Source organism: Myotis nattereri, assembly GCF_964212035.1.
Source record: "Myotis nattereri genome assembly, chromosome: 15".
In the NCBI taxonomy this organism is placed as follows: Eukaryota; Metazoa; Chordata; class Mammalia; order Chiroptera; family Vespertilionidae; genus Myotis; species Myotis nattereri.
In genome coordinates, this window is record NC_138090.1 from 13,149,909 (window position 1) to 13,163,839 (window position 13,931).

Consider the following 13,931-nt stretch of genomic DNA (forward strand, 5'->3'; position numbering starts at 1 on the left):
GGCCCCTACTCTTCTGACTCTATACTCTCTCTTGGGGTCAATGGCCACACTTCTACCTTGATTCCCCAAGCTGTCTCCCAAGCCTCCACAGCTCCACTCAAACACAGATCCATCAATCCCATTTTCTCCTTCTCCAACCTGTTCCTTCTACATTCCACCAAATTTCACTCTGCCACCTACACAACTGCCTAAGCCAGAGGTGAGGATATCAGCCTTGACTCATTCTTCCTCAGCCTCCTTATCTAACCCTCCAGTCCCATCAATTCCTCTTCCTAAACTTTCCCCACAGTGCTCCCTGCCAATGCCTGAGAACAGACTGCCGTCATCTCCGGCCTAGATTACTGTAAGACTCTGCAAAATGTTCTCCCCACCTCCAATGCGGCCCTTTCCTCCAATTCACTTGTCTTTTCTTTTTTTTTAAAGTTATTTAATTTTTTCCAGATTTGATTTAAACTTACAAATTAAGTATGGTGTACATAAATATTAACTTAGATAACCACATATTATAAGGAAAACAGATATATGGACCACTGCAGAAAAATTATACATTTTTTAGAAAAGAAAAAAAACAAAACATGTAACATAAAATATGAACATGAAGCCATATCACATAAAAATAAAATTACTCTATCAGAAGTGATTTAAAATTAAATCTTTGGGGAAGTATTTTCACTAATTCAATGAATTCAATGACCAACAACTTCCCGTATTACACAGAAACAAACCACAAAAACATTTTACCAGCAAGTTTGATTTTCTTTTGAAATAGGCTTCTGTACATATGCATTTATATATCACTTTTCTTTTTTCAGTAGACAAGTTTCCAGATGTTTTTTGCCAGGACTTTCTGCTCAGAGTGAAAAGAATGTCATGTTCCTCTCCTGCATCTGCCACCTTGATCAGGAGACTCTCTCCAATCTGCTTTTAAAACTACAAATACATTCTCAAGTCCAAGTCCCACGGTTTTGCCCTCCCATCAGCTGCGCTCAGGGAAAAGCACCTCCTACAGCTTTTGCAACCCTCCCAGAGCTGATCTCTGTCTAACTTTCCAGTCACACCATAATTAGTACTGAGTGACTTGCCACTCCTGGAAGACACCAACCACATTTGCATCTGCAGTTTCATGTGACTGGTGACTGGGCAAGCCCAGCTTGGAGTCTTGCTTTCTTCTTCCCAGATGAGACTGTCTCTTGTGAAATAATGTTGAAATGCAGAAGGAGGTGGTGCAATGAATAGAAAACAAATGACTCGGGACAGAGAGGGATAAAGTGTTCTGAAAGAGAGCCAGCATACCACACGTGGGAGCTCTTAGCAAAGCTCCCCAACTGCCGAACTCACGGGCTCCCCCCTTCCTGAATGTTAATCATGTTTCTTTAGAACAGGAAGGAAACACAAAATATCACCATTTTGCAAGCCCTACTGAAATAATTATTCTAGGCAATAAATATCAATGATTCCTTATGTCACAAAAAGAGAAACAACTAGGTACTGTGTGCCTCCCAATGAAAGTACAAATATTACTTCTTAAATATTCTTTTTAAAATCAAATATATTGCCCTGCCCGGTTTGGCTCAGTGGCCAGAGCAACGGCGTGCACAATGACGGGTCCCTGGTTTGATTCCAGTCAAAGGCACTTGCCCGGGCTGCAGCCAATCAATGAATCACTCTCATCATTGATGTTTCTATCTCTCCCTTTCCCTTCCTATCTAAAATCAATAAAAATTAAAAAATATATTTTTTAAAAAAGAAGCACTTTCCCTGATTCATGTTAAAAAATGCTACATTAAAAAAAAATTTTTTTAATTAAATATAATCAAGCCTCTGTGTCTAACCACAAATTTACAGGAAACACAAGGGACAGGGGAACCTATTAAACTAGACAGCAGGGATATAATCAGCAAAATTGAGATGGAGGGAAAATCTACAAATTAAATAGCCAGGCTTCTTAAATAAATAAAAGAAAAACTAAGAGAGACAGAGAACCTATATATTAAAAGACTTGACTTTGAGACAGCATGGAGGGACCTGGAGAGTATTAACCTAAGCAAAACAAGCCAGTCAGAGAAAGACAAGTATCACACGATCTCACCCATATGTGGAATCTAATGAACACCTCAGGATATGGCTACAGACCTCATTAGGCACCACAGGCTTCCTTGGTGTCCCCTTCCCATCTCCCTCCCCCTTCCCCTGGGGACAGGGAGGCAAAAACATCCACAACAAAGACCTGGAGGCCAGGCCTCTGCTGTCACCTTCAGAAGCAGAGGGGGCCTTTCTGTAGAGGACAAATTGGAGCTTATGATCACTCCTTCCTGCTTCTGGTTATCCTCAGCCTCTGAAAGTCCTGAGCACCTCCATCACAGACGGTCCCCAAAATCCCAAACTCTATTTCAAGAAACATCTAGGAAAGCAGCACAAACAGGAGCTGTAATTGGGTAAAGGGAACAACATTCTAGGCTAGCAAGGCCACAGAGAAGTTCTATGATGGGGTGCTACTGGGGTTGGGCCTGAAAAGGTGGGAGTCACAGGGCTTCATGGGGACAAGAAGGAAGCAGAGCCCAGGCGATGTGGCTCCGTGGTTAAGCACTGGCCCATGAACCAGAAGGTCACAGTCCGATTCTCGGTCAGGGCACATGCCTGGGTTATGAACTCAATCCCCAGTACGCGGCGTGCAGGAGGCAGCTGATCAATGTTTCTCTCATTGATATTCTCTCTCTATCCCTCTCCATTCCTCTCTCTAAAAATCATTGACAATATATTTTTGTTTTAAAAAGAAGGAAGCAGAGGGATGGAAGAACTCCCATTTACCCAGCACTTTCTCTGTGCTTGGTGCTGGGCTAAGTACTGCACACATAATAGTTTGTTGACATTTCACAACCTTCTGAGATACTGTTAATATATTAGATGAAGAACCCGAGGTCCAGAGGGGTTAAATAACTTGTCCAAGGTAATCCAGTAATCAGCAGAGATGGGGTTCAAGCTCAGATTTGTCTAACTCCCAAGTCCACCACACTATGTGCACCAAGAGCTGGGGGCATGGCTTGTGTGAAGGTAAGTAATATGTGTGAAAGAGCAAGGGAATCCCTGAAAGTCATGCTAAAAGTCTGTACTGTGGTCCACAAGGGGGCTATGTCCCAAGCACTATTATAGGAAGAATGGCCTAATATGTTTGTGGAGGATGGCATAGGGTCTTGCTGGGAAGATGGGAACCCTGTGGCCTCAGAAGCTGGGGGACGGGTAGGGTTAAGGAGGAGTCAGCAGCAAGAATGAGGAAAGCCTTGAGAGAAACAACTTTCCCAAATGTCAATTAGTAATCAATGGAGTTCACCTTCAGATCTAAGCAAAGTTCTTCCTCCAGTGCCAGTCAGTCCACAAAACTCACATTAAGTATCAGCTGTGTGTCAGACCCAGCCCCAGAGAGAGCCCCTCCGCTTCTCCTTTTCCAACAGTGAGGAGAATTAGGTTGCTGGTAGGCTCCTACAACCCAGCACCTGAAATGCTCTCCTCTCCTTCCTCACTTCCACTCCCATAAGGGAGGTGAACAACCTTTTTTTGTACACTTATGCTAAAACCACAAAGTCCACAATTGTATTTTAACTTCAGGAAGCTGTAAAACTTAAAGGTATTTTTTTGCATTATTGCAAGATAAACAAAAACTGGGGTTTTTCATTGAGCTCACTTTTAACCTCAATACATTTTTTATTTGAAATTTTTCTCAAAGGGTGAATCATCTGGTCATCTTCCCCTTCTAGCTACCATGAGACTAGCTCAACAGTAAACTTGGGGGTCTGGGATGGGGATTACATCCCAGCCACTGTGTCTTTCACTACCACCTGGGAGGAGGGAGAGGAGGCAAAGACTGGACTCAGGGGCACCTCTCATTCAGTAAATTTGATGCAACTGTGCCTCGGGGGTCATTCCACGTTGAAGCTGCGTGGGCTGAAAGGAAAAGGGAACTCAGCCTCTCTCACAATTCTGGTGCTAGGAAAACCCTATCTCAACAAGCATCCTTTTCGCTGAGGTTTTTTGATTTATTGGCCAAATCCATGTGTATGGACTTCCCTGACTTGCAGGGCCACGCCTTGCTCTCTCAAACACTGCCTTCAGAAGACTGCTCAGCCAGTGGTTCCGCGATGGGGGGAAACTCTAAGCAGGCTCAGCAATTCCCCAGGAAGGTTCACCCCTCGGACAAGAAGACACAATGATCCCCAAAGCCCTGGTGTACGTGTTACGAGGGAAGTGGGGGGCTTTTCCGTTGCCACGGGACAGCTCACTCTGGCTACGTCAGGGTAACCAGACTTTGTATGGGCACATCTCCCACCGACCAACCACTCACTCCCTAGAGACCCTCGCTTCCAAACTACATGGGGGCCATAACCGGGGAAGAGACGGCCCCAGCACAGGCGAACCACTGAGGTTTTAAAGCTTTGTTTGCGTTTAGGCCTGAGCCGAACCGCAGCTGGAGGTAGATCCCTTTCCAGCGACCCCGCCATCAGCCCCCGATTCCGAACGAAGCCTCTCAGGCGCTTCTAGAACCCCCGCCATCGGCTTCCCCGCACAGAACTCGGAACCCACAGGCCCTCGCTAGCCTCCTCGCCGGCCTTTCAAGGCCGGGCACCCCAGCCCGCGGCTCACCCTCGAGCGTCTCGCACTGCACCAGGTTGAGGTAGTCCGCCTGGCTGAGCACCCCGGCCTTCAGGCCGCGCACCAGTCCCTCCAAGTAGCCATTGTCCACATTGAAGTACAGCTCCGGGAAGTACGACATGGCTGCGGAGGGACCGGAGAAGCCCGACCCGCAGGCACGCAGAGCAACTCCAAGATCAGCTGACTCGGCGCCCGCAGCGTACTGTCAGGCGCATCAGGTGACACGCAAAGAGGGTCACGTGACCACCGCGGGGCGGGGTTCTGAGTGGTGCCCTTCTTCCGGGTGGCTTCTAGTGGACGCATTGCGCAGGTGCGGGCTGGGACGGCCCCCTGGCGCCTGCGCGCAGAGGGAAAGAGCGCCTCTGGCTCTTGGCTGGAGCCGCTTGGAGTGTCTAAGACCCGCCGCGCGGTGGTGCCCGTGCCAGGGAAATTGAATCGGGTCCCCGAGCTTTCCCCGGTCTGGTGTATCTGGCGCTATGAGGGCGTGCGGAGTGAAGATGAAAGCTATTTATGCTTGGAAATATTCCAGACTGTGGAGTCCGCCTTCCCCCGAGGGGAACAGGTATGGCAAGGGCGGCCTTCGCTGGGGGTCACACATCGAGTTAGCTGCGAGCAGGCCCTGGAACCTAATGCTTGTTCGCCAGAAGTCACAGCCCCTCTCCCGCGCGATGCCCCCTGCCTCTCTTCCCCTAAGATTCTCGAGGGCTGAAGAGCGGCTCTCCTCTGCTTCCCCAACGGCGCCTGGTGCCCTAAGAGTGTGCGTATAAGTAACTCAGATGATGGAGTAACACAGGCCCTGGGGTAGGTATGAGGTTTTAGATTTGGCGGCCTGCCATGACCTACCCGCTCCAAAGACCACGTTTGAAATAATGTCACAGCCTTGGGGTTGGTCCCAAACTTTATTCACGCCCCTCTACCCCCACCCCGTCACAGCCCCGACCCTGACGTTGACCGGTTAGGTGCGGCTGCAGGGGTTCACAGCAGTACCCAGCTTGCGGCAGTAGCAGAAGGCGTTGAAGAACCGGCAGTAGCACGTGGCACATGGGTCACAGCACGGTACTTGGTGTCCCAGACAGGACTCGTGCAGCCGCACGCAGCGACGCAGGGAGCGTGGCTCCCGTTCTTCCGGATCTAGCGCCTGCAGGGATGCGAGAGCATGAGCCTCCGAAGGCAAGTCCAGGGACCTCACCTGCCCCATGCAAGTGGGATGGCAGTGGAGCATAGGGGTCTGCAAGGTTGCTCCAGGTAAAGGGGGGCGGGGAGTGTCAGGTAATGGAGAGTGGGAACCATGCCCGATGTGCCCTCCCAAGGCCTGTAGCCTCACCCCTTGCCCTGAACAGTCAGTTACCTCTGCCAAGTCCTTGGCCTCCTGCAGCAGAGCCTCTTCTGCCTGTTCTACAGCTGTCCGCTTCAGCTCACGTCTCAGGTCCAGGTCTGTGACAGATGATGTGAGAGCAAAATCCCCCTACCCCCACCCCCCAAACCCTGCCATGCACAAAACGCCCACTTCCCAGGCCTGGGATTGGGAAGAGAGAAGAAGAGCTCCTACCAGAGTGAATAGTTTGTGGCCAGAGGGTATCCAGGCCCCACCCAGACCCACCCCTGCCCACACTGACCTGACAGCTCTGAGAACAGGGCCTCGTCAGGCCTTCTGATGCCCTCCAGGGGTGCCAAGCTCATCTGGGCCCCCTCCATGGCAGGCAGTGCCAGCAGCAGGGCACAGCTCAGTATTGCAGTCAGCATGGCCTGGCTCGGCAGGAAGACCCAACACTTAGTCCCTCCTCATCCCTGGATGCACCCTCTAAGTGCCCTACCCCCAAGAGAGCCCCCAGAGAACAGGAATCTCTGCCCAGCCTGAGACTTACTTCTGCTTGCTGGATCCTTGCCCCAAGCATTCCTGGCCACCTTGTGCCCTCCGCTTATATAGCAGAGTCTAATGAAGGGCCCACACGTGACTATTCCCTGAAGCCAGGATATGAGGGGCCTTCCCCAGAAGAGGGGACGTACAGTTTAAGCCTCTCTCCCTGAAACCCGAGTTTCTGGGTGCTCTATAAGAGGGTGACCACCTCCAATTGTGTGTGAGGTCTCCAGGAGACAATTAAAGTTTGGGAACAAGATAGGGTGCCCAGGGCCCCCGAATTTTGACAGGACAGGGACCTGTTGGGGGCAGGCTGGAGCCATTAGCAGTAACAAGGCAGGCAGTCCTGAGAGCTTAATTTAATTTGTGGGCCCGGAGATGCTCAATCAGACAGTGTAGGGCATGTTGTTTGCTTTGCTTCCAGGAACTTGGGTCAAGGGCATTGAAGGGGGTGATGGGCCAATGGCCAGAGTGAGGCAGAGGTGGGTGCAGACCTAGAGTCCTGGGGGGTTTTTTTTGGGGGGGGGGGAATGGAAGAGAGAAACCCACCTAGCCAACACCAGCCCCTCCTGCTTCCATCCCTGGCTCTTCCTCTCTCCTTCTTCTCCCTCCAGGCCTTTTCAAGACCCCCACCCCTTCTCCTGTCCCCAAACCCCTTTCTGCCTGGGGTTCCTGGAAGCCAAGGAAGCAGAACGGTCTGTTCCCTGGGTGGGCGAGCAGCTTCCAAGTAAAAAGCTTTCAAGCCGCCTGCCTCATTAGCGCTAATGGTTGCTCCCTTCCTCCCTACATGGTTAGGGCTCTGCCCACGTCTGGGCTCAGCAGCACGAGGCTGTGGTGAGGACTGCCCTTTTGTGGAGATGGTGGGACACACAGGACCCCTGCCGCCCCTCCCCTCTCTGGAGGGCGGTTTATCACACACTTGCCCGTCAGAGAAAGGGATGCAATCTGAATCAGCTTCAAGGCCTCAAGCGTACAAAATGGGCTGGCCCAAGGCAGCGGGAGGAGGAGGAAGGGGCTGTTTGTGGCCCAGGTTCACACAGGCCTGAGGAAGTGCCCTCAGCAGCGGGTGGAAATCATAGGTTGCCATCTGGGGCCCCTTGGCCTGGTGCCAACACCAACCATTGCTGTTGGGGTCTGGGCTGCATGGGGAAGAGATGTCCACAGAGGGTGGCCCTGTGGCAGTTTCTTCCACTGAGGTCTGGCCTAGGATCAGGTTGGCATTGGACTTACTTGTGTTTGGCTCAGGGTAACAGTCCTAGGAGCTCAGAGGGTCCCACTGCTGCTGGGGGTCGGGGAGGAGGCTGGGGACTCCGGGAAAGCCTCTCTGAGGAGGTGGTCCCCGAATAATCCAGCAAAGGGCCGGACCCTGTTTCTCCGCTGGCTATTTTGGTGACTCTGTCACAAAGCCAACCTGGTGTCAAGGCCTCCTTGGACATTGAGCTTTCTCTGCAAGAGGCTGTTGGGCCTGGTGGCCCACCCAAGGGCTTTCTCTTCTCAGAGTGGTGTAGAATGAAGGTATCTGGCGCCCGTGTGTGACAACATTCTGGTGGGAGCCACTAGGTGTTAGAAAGGGCAATACATCAAATATACATATACTTGAGGCATGTTCCCCAAATTCTTGTGCATTGGCCCCATCCTTGGAGATTCTGGCCGAAAAGACAGTGGTGGGGAGCAGGGACTGCATGTATATTTTAGAAAGGTGCCCGGCTGAGTTGAGATGAGCCTGGTCAGCACACGTGCTAAGGACAGTTCTTCATATTCTAGGGCGAGGCCTCCTCTCCCTCAGGCACTCAGGGTCTTTACTCACCCACGGAGCAGTGGCTGTCATCAGCTGGGTGTGTGCACACAGGTCTCTCAGCCCCATGAACAGTGATAGCCAAGGACTGAGGCACTCACACAGGCAGCCGGGTCCCTGATCAGGCCCATGGGAGATACAGTCAAGAAAACCATCAAAACATAGTGGGATGATCAGAGAGATATAAACATTGGATATTTGATGACACTAAGGAAGAATTGTGAAATTTTTTTAGTGGTGATCATGGTGTTATGGTTATGCTTTCTTTTTTCTTTTTTTTATAGGACTCATCTTTCAGAGAAACATAATGAAGTATTCACTGATAAAATGATAGGAAGTCTGGGATTTGCTTCAAAATAATCCAAAGGGGGGGGGGGGCGCGGGTAGTGGAGGTGATATAGAAGAAACAGAATTGTTCATGGGTTGGTAATTGTTGAAACTGGGTGATGGGTACATGGGCTATATTATCCTATTATGCTGCTTTTGTTTATGTTAGAAATTTGCCATGATGAAAATTTAAAAGAAAAGAAAAATTTAGCCCTAGCTGGTTTGGCTCAGTGGATAGAGCATCGGCCTACGAACTGAAGGATCCCAGGTTTGATTCCGGTCAAGGGCACATGCCCAGGTTGTGGGCTCGATCCCCAGTGGAGGACTTGCAGGAGGCAGCCGATCTATGATTCTCTCTCATCATGGATGTTTCTAGCTCTCTCTTCCTTCCTCTCTGAAGTCAATAAAAAAAATTTTTAAAAAAATAAAAGAAAAAATTTTAAATGCAGTGGGATAAGTGCTTTCATAAAAGAAGGATGGGCAGGATGGCACCCACTCTCGCTCAGCAAGGGGGAAGGAAGTTAGTTAGAGAAAGCTTCCTAGTTGAGGAGACCTTTACTCAGTCATGAAGCCTGAGTAGGAGTTGGGGAAATTCCAGGCAAGGGACATTGTAAATTTCCTGGGCCCATAACTGGCACATGGTTTATCAAGCTGCCTAATTATACAGCTTAACACTGGCACAGGCTCTGTCCCAATCCTGGTTCCCGCTGAAGGACCCCAGCCTGGTAAACAGTCATAGACTTTTTTCCCACCTGGGATCAGCTACCCCTAGAGTTGGTTCAGTCAGCCCATGAGCCAGTCAGCAAACATCTTAGCCACCTTCCACTGTCCAACTGCTGTGAGTGTGCACAGGCCCAGAACATAGCAGCACTCATGCCACCCACAAAGCCAAGTGTAGTCCACAGGAGGAAACCAACATTTGTTTGTGCCCTTTCCCAGCCCACCCTCCTCCGCCCTCCAGCATGTGTCACCTACCTCCCACCACCAGTGAATTGGCCCAAAACACGGCCTATGGGTTTCTTGTTATTGCTTTCTCACTCTATCTGTATCTATATATGTAAGTGAATTTTCCATTGGGTTATCAAATTTTACTAGTTTCTGCAAATAACCAATCTTTGGCTTGATGTATCAAATGTTGTTTCAATTAAGTTTCTATCATTTTCTATTTTCTTTGGTTTTGTCAAACCTAACATTTACCTTTCCTCCTCTGTTCATAGGAGTCTCTAAAAGACCCCTCCTCGGCAGCCTATTTCCCTCGCTAATATCTAAGTGGTCTTACTGGTCAGAAATTGACCCGATGTTCCCAGGACAATTCTTGTTGGCAAAGGACTTTCAGAAATGGGTGGGATGTTCTGGGTGGGAGATCTTGGATACCTGGGGGATGCAGAACCTATTTGTGAGGCTGGGAACTCCGAACATAGGGATCCTGGCTTCAGAGAGGAGAAAGGGGAGAGTGTGGATGCTCTGTGCCTCCTGCAAAATAGAGCGTGTTTCCTGATTGGTCCAGCAGGGGGCAGCAGAGCCGTAAACTCCCACTGGCTCTCCCCAGTCCAGCTTCATTCTGAAACCCAGGTCCCCAACCCAGTGCACTGCCCTGCCCCTGCCCCTGTGGCTCATCTATAAGATTTCCAAAAGGCAGAGGTTGCCTGGAGAGGTATGGTTCCCTCATCATCTGGGAAGGGGAGCAGGGTGGATGGGGGTTATTTGAGACTGGTGTCTTTTTTTCTCTCTTTTGTTTCTTTTTTTTCTCTCTTTTTTTCTCCTTTTTTCTATTTTATTTTATTTTATTTTATTTATTTTATTTTATTTATTTATTTATTTATTTATTTATTTATTTCTTCAGACTGGTGTCTTGAACCCTCAGCTGAAGGGGGTCCCACTGTGATCAGGAGCTCCATGTTTGTTGCACGAATGCCAGCACTTGCCATTCTCCCATTCATTCGAGAACTATTTATGGAGGGCGTGCTGAATGACCAGCACTGTACCAAGGCATCTAAACTGAGACCAGGTCAAGGCCATGGTGACCTGAAGCTTCTGATTCTGGGGTCAGCTAGGCTTTGTGGTCTTGCTTGTTGCCAATGAAAATGTAGGCTGGAGTCAAGCCAGGGAGAGTGGGGTGGGGTGCAGGGCCAGCTGGTAGCAGAACACCTCTTCTTCAGACTGTAAGGAGGCTCAGGCCCAGAGACTCCCTAGCCTTGCTCTAACTCGCTCTCCCTCTCCCCCTTCAGGGCTGGAAATGGGCCCTTTATTAGGGGCCCAGAACAGCTGAGCTGTGGCTAGCCTGCTCAGATGACACTTTACAAAAGGCTCAGGATGACAAAGACAAATAGTCCCAGCCCTTGTGACTGATAAGCTATGGCTTGCAGTCTGGATCCATAGGCCCTTCGAAGGAAGCAAAGGCCATGGGACTAACTCCTAGTCCCAGCCCCTTCTGAAGACATCTACAACCCACAATGTCCAAATCCCCAGAAACCTGGAGAGGGTGGCCAGTCTTTCCTCCTGCCTGCCAGGTCCCGCTTTCCTGTGTGAAATCTTGTTTCTGGGGGTGTTGCAGCATCCTGCCCTCTGCCTCAGGGTGAGTCCTCACCCTCAACATGTCCGAAACAGGACATCAGCCCCTGTACTCACAGGGTGAGGCGCTTGTTCCACCCAGGCAATGAGAGGACCCCTGAGTATTACAGGATTTCTGAACAAGTTCGATTTGAGTCCCCAGCAGCGCTCCACAGAGGCATGGCGCTGTAGGGCTGGGAGGGGTGCCCATGATGTCCCCTGCATTGTTCCTAATCCATCCCCATATAAGGGAGCAACCCGACTCCCTGAGGATGTTCAGTGGCTTAACTAAAGCCCCAGGAACAAAGGTATTTGCACAAGAGGAATTGTTGCACTACCTGGAAATGATTCTCAACCTGGAAATCGCTTTCTGCCGGAGACTCAGGAGCTCCCCAACCTGCTCACACCCACTGTTCAGGGTCTATGAAGGTAAGAACAGAAGCTGCAGGAACTCTGGACGTAGGCAAGGAGATGCTGCCTAGGGTGCCGGGCGCAGGGGTGAGTCGGTGCTTGGCTTTCAACAGGTTCAAGGTGAGCTCAGGATCAGCTGGAGAGAGCAGAGAGGACTGCAGTGGCTCTCTGGACTTTCTCCTTTCTGCTTTTAAACCCTTTCCCATCCGCTGTTCCTCTCACTGAAAAGCAGGCTGGGAGGTAGAGATATGGGAGCGGGAGCTGGGAAGGGGGTCGAGTCCCATGAGGAAACAGTCATCTGGAGGCATTAGATGGAAAGGATACCTTCTGGCTTAAAATAACCCCTTTGGGGCATAGCTATTACCTAGGCACCAAGCCCCAGCCCTGTATGGAGGAAGAGCTCATAGGGTGCCCCCTCCCCTACTGGCGGTAGGACCTGCATAAACTGTTTACCAAGCCCTGGATAGGGGGCCTCCTCCCAACTCTGCCCAAAGCCAGACTTTGTGTCAGGACCTGAGGTGTAGAGGCAAGTCTTCTCCCTGCCTCCTCCCTTTACTTGCTGGACGTGCTGCCCGAAGGTGTCTCCACACACCTCTTGGTTATGGAAACGGTTGACCCACCCACAGAGCTCCCGGGGTGGTGCACAGATAAAAGCCCGCAGCCGCTCCACCCACCCTCAGCTCATCCCCCAGGAGGCTGAGTTGGCTGCCAGAGATGTGCTGAGTGTCCTTATGCTCTTAGACACGTTTCTAAATAATCCATGAATCAAAGGAGAAATCACAAGGGAAAAGAGCAAGTTTCAAACGAAATGAAAATGAAATACAGTATACCAAAACTTACCGGATGCAGCTAAAGCAATGCAAATATTTAAGTGAATATATTATAAAAGAATGATTGAAGCCCTGGCCGGTTTGGCTCAGTGGATAGAGCGTCGACCTGTGGACTGAAGGGTCCCAGGTTCGATTCCAGTCAAGGGCACATGCCTGGATTTCAGGCTCGATCCCCAGTAGGAGGCATGCAGGACGCAGCTGATCGGTGATTCTCTCTCATCATTGATGTTTCTATCTCCCTCTCACTCTCCCTTCCTCTTTGAAATCAATAAACATATATTTAAAAAAAAAAAAAGAATGATTGAAAATAAATTATGTAAGCTTCTTTAAATGAGGGAAAGACATTTTCAATAAGTGGTATTGGAGCAAGTGACTATTTTACCTGAACCTTGCAGCCTTCAGAAAAATTAATTTGAGGTGGATTATAAACATAATTGTGAAGGTAAAAATTTCTAGAAAAAATAATATTTTCGTAACCTTTTTTAAAATAAGACAGAAAGTACTAACCATCAGAGGTTGATAAATTAGACCATTTAAGAACTTCTGGTCATTGATTAAAGGTAACTAAGAAAGTGGAAAGAGCCCTGGCTGGTTTTGCTCAGTGGATAGAGCATCAGCCTGCGGACTGGAGAGAACCAGGTTCGATTCCGGTCAAGGGCACATGCCCAGATTGTGGGCTTGATCCCCAGTAGGCGACGTGCAGGAGGCAGCCGATCAATGATTCTCGCTCATCATTGATGTTTCTCTCTCCCTCTCCCTTCCTCTCTGAAATCAATAAAAATACATTTTTTTAAAAAAAGAAAGTGAAAAGATAAGTCACAAACTGGGAAAAGAACATTGCAATACATATACTAAAAAAAAAAAAAAAAAAAAAAAAAAAAAAAAAAGATCCATGGGAACATATAAGGAATTCCATTATCATTAGAGGAAAGGGACTTGAAAAGAGGATTTTCAAATGGCCAATAAGCATGTGGAAAGGTGTTCAGTATCACTAGAGAAATTTAATCCATAGAGAAATGTGAATTAAAGCCACAATGAGATACTACTATACACTGACTAGATTGGCTAAAATTTAAACGATTGGCAATACTGAGTACAGGCGAGGATAAGAAGTAACTAGAACTGGTAAGTGGTAAATTGGAAAACTAGCATTTACTATAACTGCTACACCTGACCTTCCCCCAGCACGTTCACTCTTTAGTACAAACCCAAGAAAAACTGGAGCCGTGCCTACTAACAGGCATGTAGAGACTGTTCCCAGCAACTTTATTCATAAAAAGCTAAAAACAATTCAAATAACCATCAAATGGACAAATAATGGTACATTTATGCAACTGGAAACAAAACAATTTAAAAGATTAATGAAATGGCATACACAATAATATGGAGATGCCAGCCACAGAATAGTAAATATGCCATGATGCCATGTACATGATGTTCCAAACCCAAGAAAACTATACTAAGTGGCAATAGAGCTCCAAATAGTAATTACCTGTGGGGGCATGATTGACTGGGG

At 48.9% G+C, this 13,931-nt stretch overlaps 2 protein-coding genes across 5 annotated transcripts in view; both read right to left on the minus strand.

The window, feature by feature from the left end:
• ATP6V0D1 (ATPase H+ transporting V0 subunit d1) overlaps positions 1 to 4,869 on the minus strand; it is a 38,776-nt gene extending 33,907 nt beyond the window's left edge. The window contains exon 1 of the mRNA XM_081108387.1: positions 4,636 to 4,869. Within this exon, the coding sequence (XP_080964513.1) occupies positions 4,636 to 4,765 (130 nt within the window). The 5' untranslated portion in view covers positions 4,766 to 4,869. The remainder of the gene's footprint in view (positions 1 to 4,635) is intronic.
• Positions 4,870 to 5,526: 657 nt separating this feature from the next.
• Positions 5,527 to 13,931, minus strand: part of AGRP (agouti related neuropeptide) — a gene marked incomplete at its 5' end in the record, with an annotated part of 29,446 nt that continues 21,041 nt past the window's right edge. The window contains 4 exons of one of the 4 annotated variants that reach the window (XM_081108393.1): positions 5,527 to 5,782; positions 5,993 to 6,078; positions 6,261 to 6,390; positions 11,513 to 11,721. In XM_081108393.1, coding sequence (XP_080964519.1) covers positions 5,600 to 5,782; positions 5,993 to 6,078; positions 6,261 to 6,387 — 396 coding nt within the window. In that variant the 3' untranslated portion in view covers positions 5,527 to 5,599. Of the gene's footprint in view, positions 5,783 to 5,992; positions 6,079 to 6,260; positions 6,391 to 6,509; positions 6,540 to 7,051; positions 7,076 to 8,309; positions 8,409 to 11,512; positions 11,722 to 13,931 lie in introns of those variants that run through there. The other 3 variants (XM_081108391.1, XM_081108394.1, XM_081108392.1) reach the window with 3 other exon arrangements.